The sequence below is a fragment of the Trichechus manatus genome, unplaced genomic scaffold, assembly GCF_000243295.1.
Source record: "Trichechus manatus latirostris isolate Lorelei unplaced genomic scaffold, TriManLat1.0 scaffold00300, whole genome shotgun sequence".
Classification (NCBI taxonomy): Eukaryota; Metazoa; Chordata; class Mammalia; order Sirenia; family Trichechidae; genus Trichechus; species Trichechus manatus.
In genome coordinates, this window is record NW_004444236.1 from 119,030 (window position 1) to 133,353 (window position 14,324).

At 39.6% G+C, this 14,324-nt stretch overlaps 1 protein-coding gene across 1 annotated transcript in view; it reads right to left on the reverse strand.

Annotated features, from left to right (window-relative positions):
* The window catches only part of SPTA1 (spectrin alpha, erythrocytic 1), a 98,522-nt gene that overhangs the window by 77,152 nt on the left and 7,046 nt on the right, over nt 1–14,324 (reverse strand). The window contains exons 3-13 of the mRNA XM_023725345.1: nt 13,952–14,191; nt 12,373–12,498; nt 10,835–10,975; nt 9,916–10,062; nt 7,980–8,113; nt 7,277–7,421; nt 5,264–5,418; nt 3,422–3,557; nt 3,231–3,332; nt 1,616–1,753; nt 898–1,008 (exon numbers count right to left, since the gene is read on the reverse strand). Coding sequence (XP_023581113.1) covers nt 898–1,008; nt 1,616–1,753; nt 3,231–3,332; nt 3,422–3,557; nt 5,264–5,418; nt 7,277–7,421; nt 7,980–8,113; nt 9,916–10,062; nt 10,835–10,975; nt 12,373–12,498; nt 13,952–14,191 — 1,575 coding nt within the window. The remainder of the gene's footprint in view (nt 1–897; nt 1,009–1,615; nt 1,754–3,230; nt 3,333–3,421; nt 3,558–5,263; nt 5,419–7,276; nt 7,422–7,979; nt 8,114–9,915; nt 10,063–10,834; nt 10,976–12,372; nt 12,499–13,951; nt 14,192–14,324) is intronic.

Consider the following 14,324-nt stretch of genomic DNA (forward strand, 5'->3'; position numbering starts at 1 on the left):
TGAGATGTACATATACTTCTTCCAAGACAGATTTGTTCATTCTTCTGGCAGTCTATGGTATATTGAATATTCTTTGCCAACACCATAATTCAAGGCATCAATTCTTCGGTCTTGCTTATTCGCTGTCCAGCTTTCACATGCATATGAGGCAATTAAAAATACCATGGCTTGGGACAGGCACGACTTAGTCCTCAAAGTGACATCTTTGCTTTTTAACACTTTAAAGTGGTCTTTTGCAGTAGATTTGCCCATGCAAGTCACCACAGTATGATAAACTGACAGACGAATGGTGGATGGAAGATATTACTAGAGAATAAAAAACTAAAAAAAATCTAAATAATATATTTCAAACTCTTAAGTGATGACTCTGTATTGAATGTGGATCCATTAGTTTCTATTTACACTGAAGGAAAAAACAAGACAGAGTCATGCACTACAAAAAAAAAAAAGGGCCTGACATCCTGAAAAGCTTTCTAAATATGCTTTATAGAACCAGAAGTGTGTTGTTGAGAATAGATATGAACTTATTTTTCTCTATGTTATCTCTTTTTAGAATCATCCTCATGTGATATCTGGTAGTTATAAAACAAAACAAAACAAAACCAATTGCCACTGAGTCCATTCTAGTTCATAGTCACCCCAAGTGTGTCAGAGTACAACTGTGCTGTTTAGTTTTTTCATGGCTGATTTTTCAGAAAATTGCCAGGTCTTTTATCTGAGGTGCCTCTAGGTGGACTTGGACCACCAACTTTTCAGTTAGCAGTAGAGCATGTTGACTGTTTGCATCACTCAGGGACTCCTCGGTGGTTAAAGGGTGGCTTTATCTAAGGACAAGTGTTGTATGAGATGATTATACAAACATGGATCCCAATACCCAAGCCAGGACTGATTTCTTACTGTAATCTTCTCTTCCTGAGCAGTGAAAGCTTCCTCAAAGTCATCATGCTTCTGAAGAAGAGCCTGTACACTTCCCAGGGAGTTTCCCAGATCCTCATTATCCAGGAAGGCCTGTGGGAGATGGATATATTACACGTGTGCCTCCATGGTGAGAAATAGTCCCCTTTGAATATCCCTGAGACAAGGTATAAGGAGAGAGGTGAGGAGCTGGAGAACAAGGTGAGAGTTAGCACAATGGGGGGTAATAGGTAGAGACAAACCTCAAATACCAAAAGCTTAAAACCTCCTTCCCATTCCTCTCATTCAACTTTCTCACCTATGTCTCTGGGTCTTCCGCCCCTTGCATTCCCCCAGCCAATGCAGGTTCTATTCTGAGCTGTCAAAACTCCCTCAAGAAGATCACTCAACTCCTCCAAAAATGCTTCCTTGATTAACCTTGCCTGACTCATCAGTTTTCTCTTCCTGACCCATTAGCAATTTGACATTCATTTTGCTTTATGTTAAATTGTGATAATAGTTTCTATGCTATGTATTTAAGAATTTCCTCTATGCATTTGTCCATGGGGAAATTGCAGGATCTTCTTCTCGTGGATCATCCTCCAATTCTCAGAACAAGCATTGATTCAGAGAAGTACTTATGAGAGCGGTGATGGTGCTCATACTGGTATTAAATGGTGGGAGAAATGATTTATGGAGATTGTTGGACTTGTCCTGTTACCTCTTGTCTGCTCATCCAACTGTCTACTTGCTCACTGTCTCGGTAGAACAGGTGCAAATCCAAGCACTGCTCATATTGATGCTGACGCTTTTCCCACAGTTCCAGCAGGGCAGTCCAGTTGTTGTCAAGTGCTGTCATCTTTGGAAAGGAGGAGAGAGTGTAAAATAAAGATATTTAATTAATTCAATGTATCCTATATTTAACTGTCTAATAAATGCAAGGCTTTTTGAAGGATACAAAGATGAGTAGGAAATTGACTTTTCCCCTAAAGGCTGTAACATTTAAGCAAATAACTGTAGCATAGGAAAAAATGGGATAAATGCCATAAAAGAGGCATAAGGCTCTTAATATGTATAAAGAATGAAGAAAAGATTAATTCTGATTGGAAGAACCAGGTAGTGAAAGTATGGGAAGGATCATCCAAACAGATATTCTAAGAGTGGTGGGGATACGGTCTATAGGAAGACGTGATATCCTGAGCAAATGGTATTATTGGAACTCAAAGTAACTGTTAGATTATACAGTCTGCTTCAGAGAAAAGTGCAGTGTCCCAAAAGGCTGTGCATTTGATGAAGTTCCAGCTCATAGAGCACTTAAAATGCCAGACTGAGAAGTTGCACTTTACTGAAAGTAAATAAGAATCTTCAAGGAAAGGGAAACTGAATATTCTTAACCTCATAAAAACCTTTGTTGCTGCCCAAGCATTTGTCCGAGAAATTCCAGCTTATAGCTGCTGTCATGTTAACTTCATCAAAAAGGCAGCACAGATTCTCAGAATTCCCAGACAATACATCAAGTTATCACAGACTTAGAGATTCCCCTATTCCTTCTGCAGAAAATTGTTAATAATAAAAATCCGTATTATAATGTTACCACAGAGTTCTGGAGGAATCCTAAACATGGTTATCTCAACCTCATCCATCACACATTGCTGAAGACTGTCCTTGAAATCTAGGAAGATTCAAAGAGGACTGTAAATCAAATCTTTTTTGATTATCATCCCAAAGAGTGCCCAGGACTCTGTGACTGCAGCATGATCTCTCTGGGTCAGAGGGCTAAGGCGGGACCCTGTGATCTGGGAGGTAGGATGAGGGAAGACCTGCTTTCTTTATTCAGTGGGGAATTCTGAGTGTTTAAAACTTCCCAGTTATTTAATGTAAGTTTGAGAACAACAAGATAGAAGAAAATCAGTTTGATTTGAGGGTATATAGGAGAGAAGAAAAAAGTACAAATGCCAACTATGTGCCTGGCACTGTGTTAGGCACCAGTCCTTGTGGAATGTACCATTTGTGGTGAGAATGGAGAAGTGGTAAGATAGGGCATATGTTAAAGTGAAATAGAGGTTTCAAATTATGTAAAAGTCAGGGAGTTGATTAAAAAAAAAAAAAAGGCAGAGAGGCGAAAAAGCACAAAGCATGCCTGAGAATTACAAGTGATCCAAATTAGCTAAAGTATAACGTATGTGAAAGAGAGCCATGTGAAAGCTGGGCCATATTACTATCATGTTTGGATGGTTTCTATCCCTTTCCCATTTGAAGATTACTATGCCATTATGGGATTAAGTGAGGGATAACTATGTCATTGAAATCCCACAAACTCTGTTAAACTAGGTTACCTTTTCCTTAACTTCCTCAGAGGCTTCGTGATTGGCATCCAGAAGTTCTTTACCAGTCTCATCAGCGTTTTGAAATCGGTCATCGTAAGAGTCAATCTCATGCTATGGTCACAGGACAAAACATCTCAAAATGTAGCAAGAAACTTGGTTACCACCCTCTTCCTCTTAATGGGGAGATCTTCCCTCTGTACCTTATGCTGCTGGTGCCTGTCCAGTAAGGCTTCCCCACCAGCCACATCTACAGGCAGCTCGTCAGCATTGATCAGGGCAGTCTTCTCCTCCATCCAGCCTGAGAGTTCATCGTAGTCTGATAAGAACCTCTGGTACCTGTGAGGATGGTAAGAAAATGGCAGGAAGGAAAAATCACATGTGAAAGGATTTTGAGCAGAGAGTTAGGGTTGAGTTCTGTTAAGCTGTGCCAGTCACTCCTAGTCCTAACCCAATCCCCTCCTATTCCCCGATGTACTTCCTGCTATTGACAGTCCAAGTTGCCTTAGTGGCACAGATTGTAAATCTTTGACTCTAGTTTGTACATCCCTAGAGATGGTACGGAGCCCTGGTAGTGCAGTGGTTAAGAGCTCAGGCTGCTAACCAAAAGGTCGGCAGTTCAAATCCACTAGCCACTCCTTGAAAACCCTATGGGCAGTTCCACTCTGTCTTACTGGGTCGCTATGAGTTGGAATTGACTCGATGGCAATGGGTTTGTTTTTTGTCGAGAAGGTGTGTCCTTGTGTGATGGTATATGTGACCATTACATCCACTCCACAACACTAAAAAGTCACATTTACCCTAGAGATCATTCCCATTACAGAACTGCAGTCATAATGAAATTAAATCATAAATGGGAAAGCACAATAGAAACAACTGCTGAAGTTTCTTTACTTTATGTATAACCAGTTGCTGTTGAGTCAACTCGGACTCACGGTGACCCCATGTGTATCAAAGCAGAACTGTGCTCCATAAGGTTTTCAATGGCTGATTTTTCAGAAGAATATCACCAGACATTTCTTCGGATGTGCCTTTTGGATAGCAGCCAATCACGTTAACCGTTCCCACCACTCAGGGATTCCTATGATTTGTCTATCTATCTACCTAATCTATCTGCCTATCTATATCTATCTATCTATCAATCATCTATCTATCTGCCTATCTACCTATCTGCCTGTCTCCCTGTCTACGTACCTATCTATATCTATATAATCTGTATCTATCTATATCATCTATCCCTTGATTAGCCTTTGTCTGGCCAGAGATTGCAAGCTTATTTTATTAAGTAAATGAAGGTAAATCTGCCTCTTTCTCTTTCCTACACAAAGAATAATTATATGATGCATCCCCAAACTCTTAATTCCAAAGATACATGAAATGGAGTCGAGTGCTCACAAGTAAATAAGCACATGCCATGTAAATAACAGGAAGTATCTTGTAGGAGAAGGGGGCTAGAATTAGTTAGGAGAACCTCATATATCTCAGCTCAACTTTAACCATTATTGATAATAAAAAGTTACTTATTCAACAAAATTAAATGCTCATCATTTAGTTTTAAATCATAACAGTAAGAGGAACACTACTTTCTGTTGATTTAAAGACTAACCATATGAATTAACAACTGAAATGATGCCCACTTAGCATTTGTTTTGGTAAGTTTTTAACTCAAATCCATGAAATAATTTTATATTTATTTTGATGTTATTCAGCTTTGAGATTTTATTTTCACTCCAAAGCTATGGACAGAGTTTTGAAATGTTCCTTCAGCTCCTTTTCCAGCTTTATGATCTACTTCATAGCAACCTACAACTATACAAACAAGGAAGACAGAAAGGGTGGAGGTGAGGGGAGGCGTGATGCTAAGGATTATGTCAGCCTGCAAAGGCCTTCCCTTGGTGAATACAAACTTCTTTTGCCTCTACTGAGCAGGCAGGAGGACTGGGCCCCTGGTTATTGTACTCCCTTCAGTCTTTTATTTCTGCCTTTGATATTATACCTGGGTCCTGTAGAGATAGGTAAAGTGATAGGAAAGAGGGATTTCCCACCCATAAGACGCCTGCAACTTGGCATATCTGCTGGTAGCCACGGCACGGATATGCTCCCAGTTGGAGACCAGATCCCTTTTCATCTGCTGGATCTCGGGTGCATCCGAAGGATGGGAGACCTCCAGCTTGTCTGCTTTGGCACATAACTCCTTCACCTTTGGGATGAAAAAGAAACTTAATACAAAATCCAAGCACTCTTATTCCTTCTAGCAAAGACGTGTGTGTGTGATGTAGTAAACCAGTAACAAAAATAATAATTCATTTATATCAATGTTTTATATTAATATACTAATGCTCTGTATTAATAATAATAATTTACTGAGTATATTTTGTCTAACATTGTGCTAAGTGCATTACATGTATGCTGTCATTTAATACTCTTCATTTAATAATACTACAGGCAGATACTATTCTTAATTTCCTTTTACATATGTGAAAACTGAGAAGTAATTTATTTGATCAACTAGTAAGTGTCAGAAGCAAAGTCCAAGCCTGTCCTTCACCACCTCTCTACTAAACCAAAAAACCAAACCCACTGCTGCCGAGTTGATTCCGACTCATAGAGACCCTATACGAAAGAGTAGAACTGCCCCGTAGGATTTCCAAGGAGCACCTAGTGGATTCGAACTGCTGACCTTTTAGTTAGCAGGCCAACTTTCAACCAGTGCATCACCAGGAAACCCTGGTAGCATAGTGGTTAAGAGCTATGGCTGCTAACCAAAAGGTTGGTAGTTTGATTCACCAGACACTCCTTGGAAACCCTATGGGGCAGTTGTAATCTGTCCTATGGGTTGCTATGAGTTGGGATCGACTGGACGGTGACAGGTTTGGTTTTTTCTCTGTACCATTTCCCTATATATTATTGTATGAGTCAGGAAAACATTTTTTCACAACAGGCTAAGAAAATTTCAGTAATGCTAGACCATTCTGGGTATAATTCTTGAGGAACAGGGTTTCTAGGACAAAAATGTGGACATGAGTGGCTTTTCACCTGCTACTATTAGGTTCTCTCATTATACTCAGCCATAATCAGGTGTTGTCTAAGGTTTGGGATTTCATTACCTGTTCTTTATGAAAAAAAGACCAAAAACCAAAAATGAGGAAGAATGAAAGAAGAAGTAGAATGGCGGAACAGTTTTCAGAAACTGGATACAGAGACAGAGCTATGATGAACATACAACAAGTATGGATCTTTCTGTGGGATGGCTTTCCTGTGGGCACTCAGTAGAAACTGGTTTAAGTTATGGATAAAGTTTTGAGAGGAAGAAGTAAGGATATGAATCATTCAAGAATATTGGCTTGCTTCAAGCTCTAGCATGCCTATGCCTAATCCTCCACATAAAGGAGCTGGGGTTTTCCAACTTTAAGGAGGGAACTCAAAGGTGCATTCAGTAATGTGTTTTAAGTATCTAAAAGTTTATTATAAAAGGGGAAGAAGAAAAAGCCTCCTTTATCTAATTGGTAAATAACAAAAAGAAACAGGATTAACCTGCAACAGAATAAAATGTGGTTAGATGAAAGAAAAAAATTCCCTGGCCATAGAAGTATTATATTTTACTGAGTGAGATTAGGAAACTATCCTTGGAAGCATCTTTTTTTCTTTTTAATTGTAAGCTATATCAGAATAAAACGTATATGTAAATTTAAATTAAAATATTAAATAAATTTAAGTAATGGAATAGAATGATGTGGTATTTTTAAGTACCACTATATTAAAATGGGGCCCTGGTGGTACAGTGGTTAAGACTTACAGCAAGCTATGCTTGCTAACCATAAGGTTGGCAGTTCAAATCCACCCACCAGGTGCTCTTTGGAAACCCTATGGGGTAATTCTACTCTGTTCTACAGGGTCATCTTGAGTCAGAATCAACTTTACAGCAAAGGGTTTGGTTTTTTGGTTTATATTACAAATAATGAACTCATTGTGCACTCTGGAGACATAGCGTAAACAAGATGACCACACTTTGCCTCTTCTAGGTCAAAGGGACAACCATTCCTCAAGTAGTGACTTACCTTGTCTTCCATGACTGCAAGGTTCCTCTCAAGTCCCTTGTGACTGTGGAACAATGCCTCAGCACTAACAAGGTCTTTGCCATAGTCCTCAGAGGTGAGAAGAGGCTCTTTCTCCTCAATCCACTGGATGGCTTCATTCACATCCCTGCCAGATGACCACAAAAGAAAATGGCAGCATCCCAGGAAAAACAGAGCAAAGAAGTACACAGCAAGGACTGCCCTAGTGCACCCAGCGTAACAATTACATTGCCCTCCTACTCATTAGCAAAAAGTAATATAAAGGGTCTTGGCGTGGTAGTGGTTTCCAACGAGATATCAGAGACCTGAGCCTCCTGATGGTTGAGCCTCCAGAGATACTACCCATATCTGGGTCAGCTCTTCATGAATGCATTTCTTATTCCCAACTTTCTTCCTCTACCCCCTTCCAGTTCTCAATCTGCTTTCCTTGCCTCTGTAGAGCTTCCATCACTAATTTCCCGGTACTACTTCTATTGCTTTGGGTTTCAATCGCCACAAGCTTGGCCATAGTGAAAATCACAGTTTTCTTAATTACCCCTTTTCTGCTGCCCCAAAGGCAAGCACACAATCCTCTTTGTTTTGATTATTGGCTGCTAATTGCTAGGGGTAGTAGACAGAAGCTAACAAAAATAACAAGTGTGTTGCAATTTCAAAATTTTCCAAAATGCAGTGGCCAAATCCATACCTTTTAAATCGCTGGAAGTCTGTAGCATCGGATAAGGTTTTCTGTCTCTGGAGAGCCAGACTGTGGAGAAGCTTCCAGGCAGTATTTACCTCATCCTGCTTTAACTTAATCAAAGGCAGTTCAGGGTGGTTCTCCTGTGGATAGAAACCCATACTGGAGTTATGGTGAAGGGAGATTACACCAAAAAGCATTTAATCACTTCTTAGCTTACACTGGCCCATACTTTGTTAGAAGTGGAAAATAACCATGGTAGCCAGCCACGGAGCTTCACTTTACCCCTGCCCCCTAGCTCTGACCTGATCCACATTACCAAAACCTAGAAAACCAACTGCCACATATTGTACCCTGTGCCTACAGCATTAGACTAGCCTAATAACAAAGATTGCCCAAGCCTAAGGTTATTTTCAGAACCCTACTTTGTTGATGACTGCCAAATCCCTTGGAAATTCTGGAAATGAAGGAAATGAAGAAATAATTCTCTTTATGGAATCTATGTGATTTTCCAAAACTCTAGGACTGTGGTTCTTAATACCTTTGGGGTCCTGATACCTTTGAGAATCCAACGAAGGTATTTCCCTCTTTCCAGAATAATAAATATATGCTTATACATACAATTTTGTAGAAAATTTCATTTTTGCAGAAAATTTCATTTTTGCAAACTATCTGATGTCATGGGATCCAAGAATCCTAGGCTAAACTTTCAGCATCAAATTTGGATAACTGGAAATTTTGAGGAGTTCCCATATGTCCAAGTCTCCCTACTTCTCCTGCTCCCATTTCTTTGCACTGTCATGCCCAAAACTCCAGACAAAAAATTCCACATTTGCCTTTCATGAATGGGTGGTCCTTTCCATTGTAGTTGGATGGGCCCCACTCCAAAAGAGCAGAGGATTTACTCTACCTGTATTGGTACATACTTCCTGTGGTCATGCTATTTTGTCTCTCCTCCTTTCAAGAGATGGAGTCTCTTTCTTCACCTCTTGGATCTTGGATGGCTTTGTGACTTTCTTGAACCAATAGCATGGTATAGAAGTGACATTCTATGAGACCTGGGACCTAGACCTCTAGAGACATTTCAGTTTTTGCTTGTACTCTCTTGAAACACTTACATAGAAAGAACCACAGTCTACTGAATGATGAAAGACCACATGGAGAAAGGCTTCATCATCCTTTCCAAGGCCCCAGACATGTTAGCTCCTCCACTCTAGCTGAGCCACCAAGTAGCTGCAGCTACCGGAGAATACCAGGTGAGGCCAGGAGAACCGCCCAACTGAGTAGTTCCAATAACTGACTCACTGAATGATGAACAAATAAGATGTTCATCATTTAAGTTTTGTGGTGACTTATTAGATAGGAATAGAAAACTAAAAAACTTTTTCAACGAAGAAAAAGTGGCAAAGGGGGAAAATTTAGACTCTGTTAGAAATATGGCATAGAAAAAAATGGGAGACATGAGTTATTTTCCTTGCTTAGTAACCATTTATCTAAATATTGGTTCTATAACACAGAAAGATCATTCCCACTACAAACCTACAGTCACAATAAATTTAAACCACACGTTAAAGATTTTTTTTTATTTTATGTCTATATAGAGAGAGAAGATTGCAAACTTATAGAAATATTTTCTTAATTAAATGAAGGTAAATCTGCCTCCTTTGCTCTCTTCCAGCAAAAAAAAAAAAAACTTGTATAATGTATCCCAAAACCTAACATCATTTTATATTCTCTGCTACTTTATTCTTGTTCCTCTTCATGAAGAAAGACTGCTGCATAAGCATGATTAATCTGTGAATTACACAGTGTAGGAGTTAGGAATGTGCATCCTTCTGTTTTCTTGCTACTTCCTATCTTCCTCCAATCCCATCTACTATTGGCCAGAGGTTTTCCCTGAAGATCAGAACCCTATTCTGGAACTACTCTGTTAGTTCCACCTCACCTCGGCACACTTATTGGCATACTGGTTCACTTCATCCACTCTGCTCTTCAGAACTTCTAGGTCAGCTTGAACTTCTTCGAACTTCTTACGTAGAACCTCTGTGCGCTCCCAGTCCTCACCCAGCTCCTTTGATTTTACAATAGCCTCCTGTAGACATAGAAAAATCTATTGAGTCACCAGAAAGAATTTAGGGATTTTTACAGGTCAAAAGCCCAAGACACCTGCCCACATTCCCAGAATAACTTAGATGGAGATGCTATTGGTCCCTGGGAGAGCCACTTACAGGAAGATCTAGAACCAAGAGTGTATTACCCTGACCCAGGGGACAGTGTACGTACAGCAGTCCTTCAGAAAGGCCAAGAACATTGTTGGCCAGAGTCCCTGAAAGCACCTTTTTTCTGTTTTGGAACATGAAAAATAAATTCATCCTGATTTTACTCAATTTAACATACTGAGTTGTCTACAAAAGCATTATGCTAAGAACATCCTTGTATAAATCTTCTGTTCTAACTATAAGATTATTCTTTAAGTGTTTAGAATTTTGGAAACCTCTATAGATAATAGGCACTAGGGGACAAGGGATTAGGGAAAGAGCTGGCTATCATCTCAGTCTGGCCCCAGAGTAAGAGCAAAAACCCATAGGAAGCAGTCAAGGTTTATGGGAGATAGACCATCTTTCAATGCACAGTTTTTGTGCAAGTCTTTCCTTCTCCATATTCAGATTCATAAGTTTAGACTCATCCTCTACGAAGTTAAGAATCTTGAGAACATCCATAATTCTTTGCCAAAATCCCAACCTTCCAAGAAACAAACTTCAGAAATAGACCCTGACTTCTTTATCAATAACCTGCAGTAAGTTGCATTAGGTGCCTGGGACAGATGAGTGGGAAGTCCTATATGCAGGTGTTTGGTACTATACCTTGTCTCCAATCCACTCCAAGATGTCAGCACACTTCTGTAAGTACTGCTGTAGGCTCAGGACCTGCAACAGCAGGAAGCCTTTCTCCTGGGTCATCTCTAGGAGAAGTTCCCACAGGCGGCGCAGTTCTTCCAGATGTTCCTTTGGGGAGAGGAGGCAGAACTACTCAGGCACAGAGACTGGAATAGGTAGACTCATAGACTTAGGCAGAGAGGGACCTGGATAAAAATTCTTCCTTCATTAACTCATGCATTAATTTCTTAACAAATATTTTAAGGCAGAAATAGGATATATATGGAAATAGCTATTAAACCAAGCCAAATATGATCTTCCATAAGAGAAAAATAAAAAAAAAAATGGTTTGTGCTTTTAGAGAAGGGAGTGATTACAAACTATAGAACAGGAAGGAGAAAGGATTCATGGAAGAGTACTCATTTGAACGGGTTCTTGAAGAACAAAAAGAATTTTGACAGGCAGAAGATGGGCAAAGGGTCTTCCAAGCACAGCAAGCAACACCTGCAAAGGCACAGAAGAAACTGAACACGAATTGTTTTCTGGAAAGGATAAGAGATACAGTTTTACATAGTAATAAAAAAAATCAGAGCAAAAGAGGGTTTGGAGAACTACAATGGTAGTTATAGGGTTTAGGGTATGAAGAGAAAGGGGTATCGTAGACAAAGAGGGCAAAATTTCACAGAAGACCCAAATGAGAAAGAATTCCTCGTGTGAAGTGAGGGGTAAGGGAAAAGGACCCTGAGATTAGAAGAAATAATTAGAAAGGACATTGCGAAAACCAGTTCATCTGGGAAATGTGAAATAGAGTTGGAGGAGTATCTTGATCTTGAGCCAAAATATCCTCCAGTGGCATAAAGAGGAGTGTGATGTCATCTGTTACAGTTTAATTCTGTTTTCCCAAAAGATATCGAAGTCCAAACCCTCAGTACTTCTGAATGTGATCATATTTGGAAATAGGGTTTGCAATCAATTTTTTAATCACATTAAAGTGTGGTCACTCGGGTGGGATCAAATCCAGTATGTTTGGTGTCCTCATAAGAAGAGGAGCAGAGACACAGACAGACACAGATTGAAGACAGCCATATGAAGACAGAGGCAAAGATTAGAGTTACGCTGCCACAAGCTAAGGAACACCTGGAAGCTGGAAGAGGCGAGGAAGGATTCTTCTCTTAAGGATCTGGGGGGAGCCCAGCCCAGACTTTCAGACTTATGGTCTCCAGAACAGTGAAAGAACAAATTTCTGTTAAGTTAATCCACTCAGTTTGTGGTAATTTATTACAGCAACTCTAGGAAAATAATATACCATCCAATGATAGCTTTTGTATCATAAATCTTCCCCCTACCCCTAGGAGAATAAGGAAATTCAATTATTGTATTTTTCCTGCCCCAATTCCAGTAGAAGACAAGAGGCAGGAGCCCTTGTTCCCAGCCAGGTACATAAAGTTTGATGTGTGTAACAATCAACCAAAAGTCTGATGACATAATCAGTAATTAGAAACTTCTTCTTAAGAACCCAACCTTACCTTTGTGTCCTTATGAGCAGAATGCCCCTCAGGAAAACGGCTTTCCCTGATTTCTTCCAGTTCAGGAAGGACCTTTGATTTTGCCTGCACTTCTGCTTGAAAGGATTCATGTTTCTGGTATTTTCCCTGCAATTCAGAAATAAGAGTTTACAGTTAATGAGCCTAGTCTCTCTGAACTATAAAAATGTCCTTTTCTTCCTCTTATTTCCAGACAAAACTATTCATTTTCCATCCTAGATTAAGTGATGCCCTGAAACCATAGCTAGAACGGTCAACATACTAAAAGAAATAAGCACTTTAGATAGAGATTTTCGAAAGGTCCTAGACTCAAAGTCAGAGACAATAGAGAAAAACCTTTTCCTATTCCCCATTTTGGGGGACTTCTTGGTAAATGTCCTATTATTTTAAAGGCTCAATTGCATTAATGAGAATAAAAGATTGCAGCATGTAGTGCTTCTCCTCTAGGGGTTAAGAGCTCAGCTGCTAACCAAAAGGTTGGCAGTTGGAATCCACCCGTTGCTCCTTGGAAACCGTATGGGGCAGTTCTACTCTGTCCTATAGGGTCGCTATGAGTTGGAATTGACTTGATGGCAACAAATTCTCTTTTTACAAAAGAGGAATAACTACTATTGAAGGTAGAGCACAATAAGGATGATGATAATTATCATAATGACTTTTTTTTAATTGAGAGGTTACTGCATGTCAGGCTCTGTCCTTGTTATCATATACAAATTAATCCATTTAATAGATCTCATTTTGTTCTTTTTACAGGTGCTCCCTCTCCAACATCAACTGTCCCTTTTAAGCATGTAACCCTTTCTTCTGATCTGACTATGCCACATCCACATACCACAATACTAGCTGAACAGGTAGGGGTGGAGGGCTTCCATTTTGACTAACAAGGGCATGAGTAGCCACTTGAGAAAAAAATGGATGCCCTGGTTGCACATGTTTTTCTGAACGGAAGGGAGAGCTGATACTTCAGAGGTATTGATGTCACTTCATTACATCCTTAATGCCACCAAGTATTGAAATCACATGGTGTGCCATGAATTCTTTGAATTATTAACATTGAGTGTTTTTCCCATAGTTTAACTTCAGATGAATATTACATTCATTGAATACTATCTAGAATGACATTTTTCTTCTCAAATACGACCATGAAGCTTAAGAAGTTGAAGATAGGAGCTATTCAGAGGCAGAATTACTACCCCTAACAGATAAACAGCTAAGTCTAATCTTTCTATTACATTGCCCCCCTTATACTTATAAGAACGTAAACTCTGAATATAAGTTCAACAACCCACAAAGTATCTCCTTCTTTTCTTTGATTTTTTCTTGTCCCACTTCTCCAAAGTCTTATCCCACCATTTACTAAAGAAAAATGCACCTTTAGATTTTTTTTCTTAGTTCAATTCCTTCAACCTCCCATTCTACTAGATTATTTTTGTTTCTCTAAATGAAATCTTATTGTACACACACTCACTTTTTAATATTAACATACAGTTCAGAACCAAACACCTCCCCCCACTTAGAGATCTTAGTGTCTGCTCTGAGGAAGTCAATGGAACTGAGTGACCTGTATGTTAGCTCGCTCTTCATAGCTTTTATCCTCTAAAGTCTTGAGTTTCTCCAAGATCCACTTTTCCAAGTCATCTGCATCCCGCCTGAAAACCTGGTAGTAATAGGACTCTTCAAGCTTCTGACCCCTCTCAGCAACAAGCTCCTTGAACCTCTTGTAACGATCCAACACCTCCTGACGCCTCTTTTGGATCTCTTCAGCTGTTTCCAACAGCTTTGGCCCACTGCTCTCCATAATCTGCAAGTCAAAAAGCTTTTATCCACTGCTAGTTCAGGTTATATAGCATGGTGCCCCTCTTATGCTTCCCAAGGTATGTATTTATGTTAGTACTATGTTCAGATTTCTTTAAGCCTGTTGAAGAGCCTTAAAT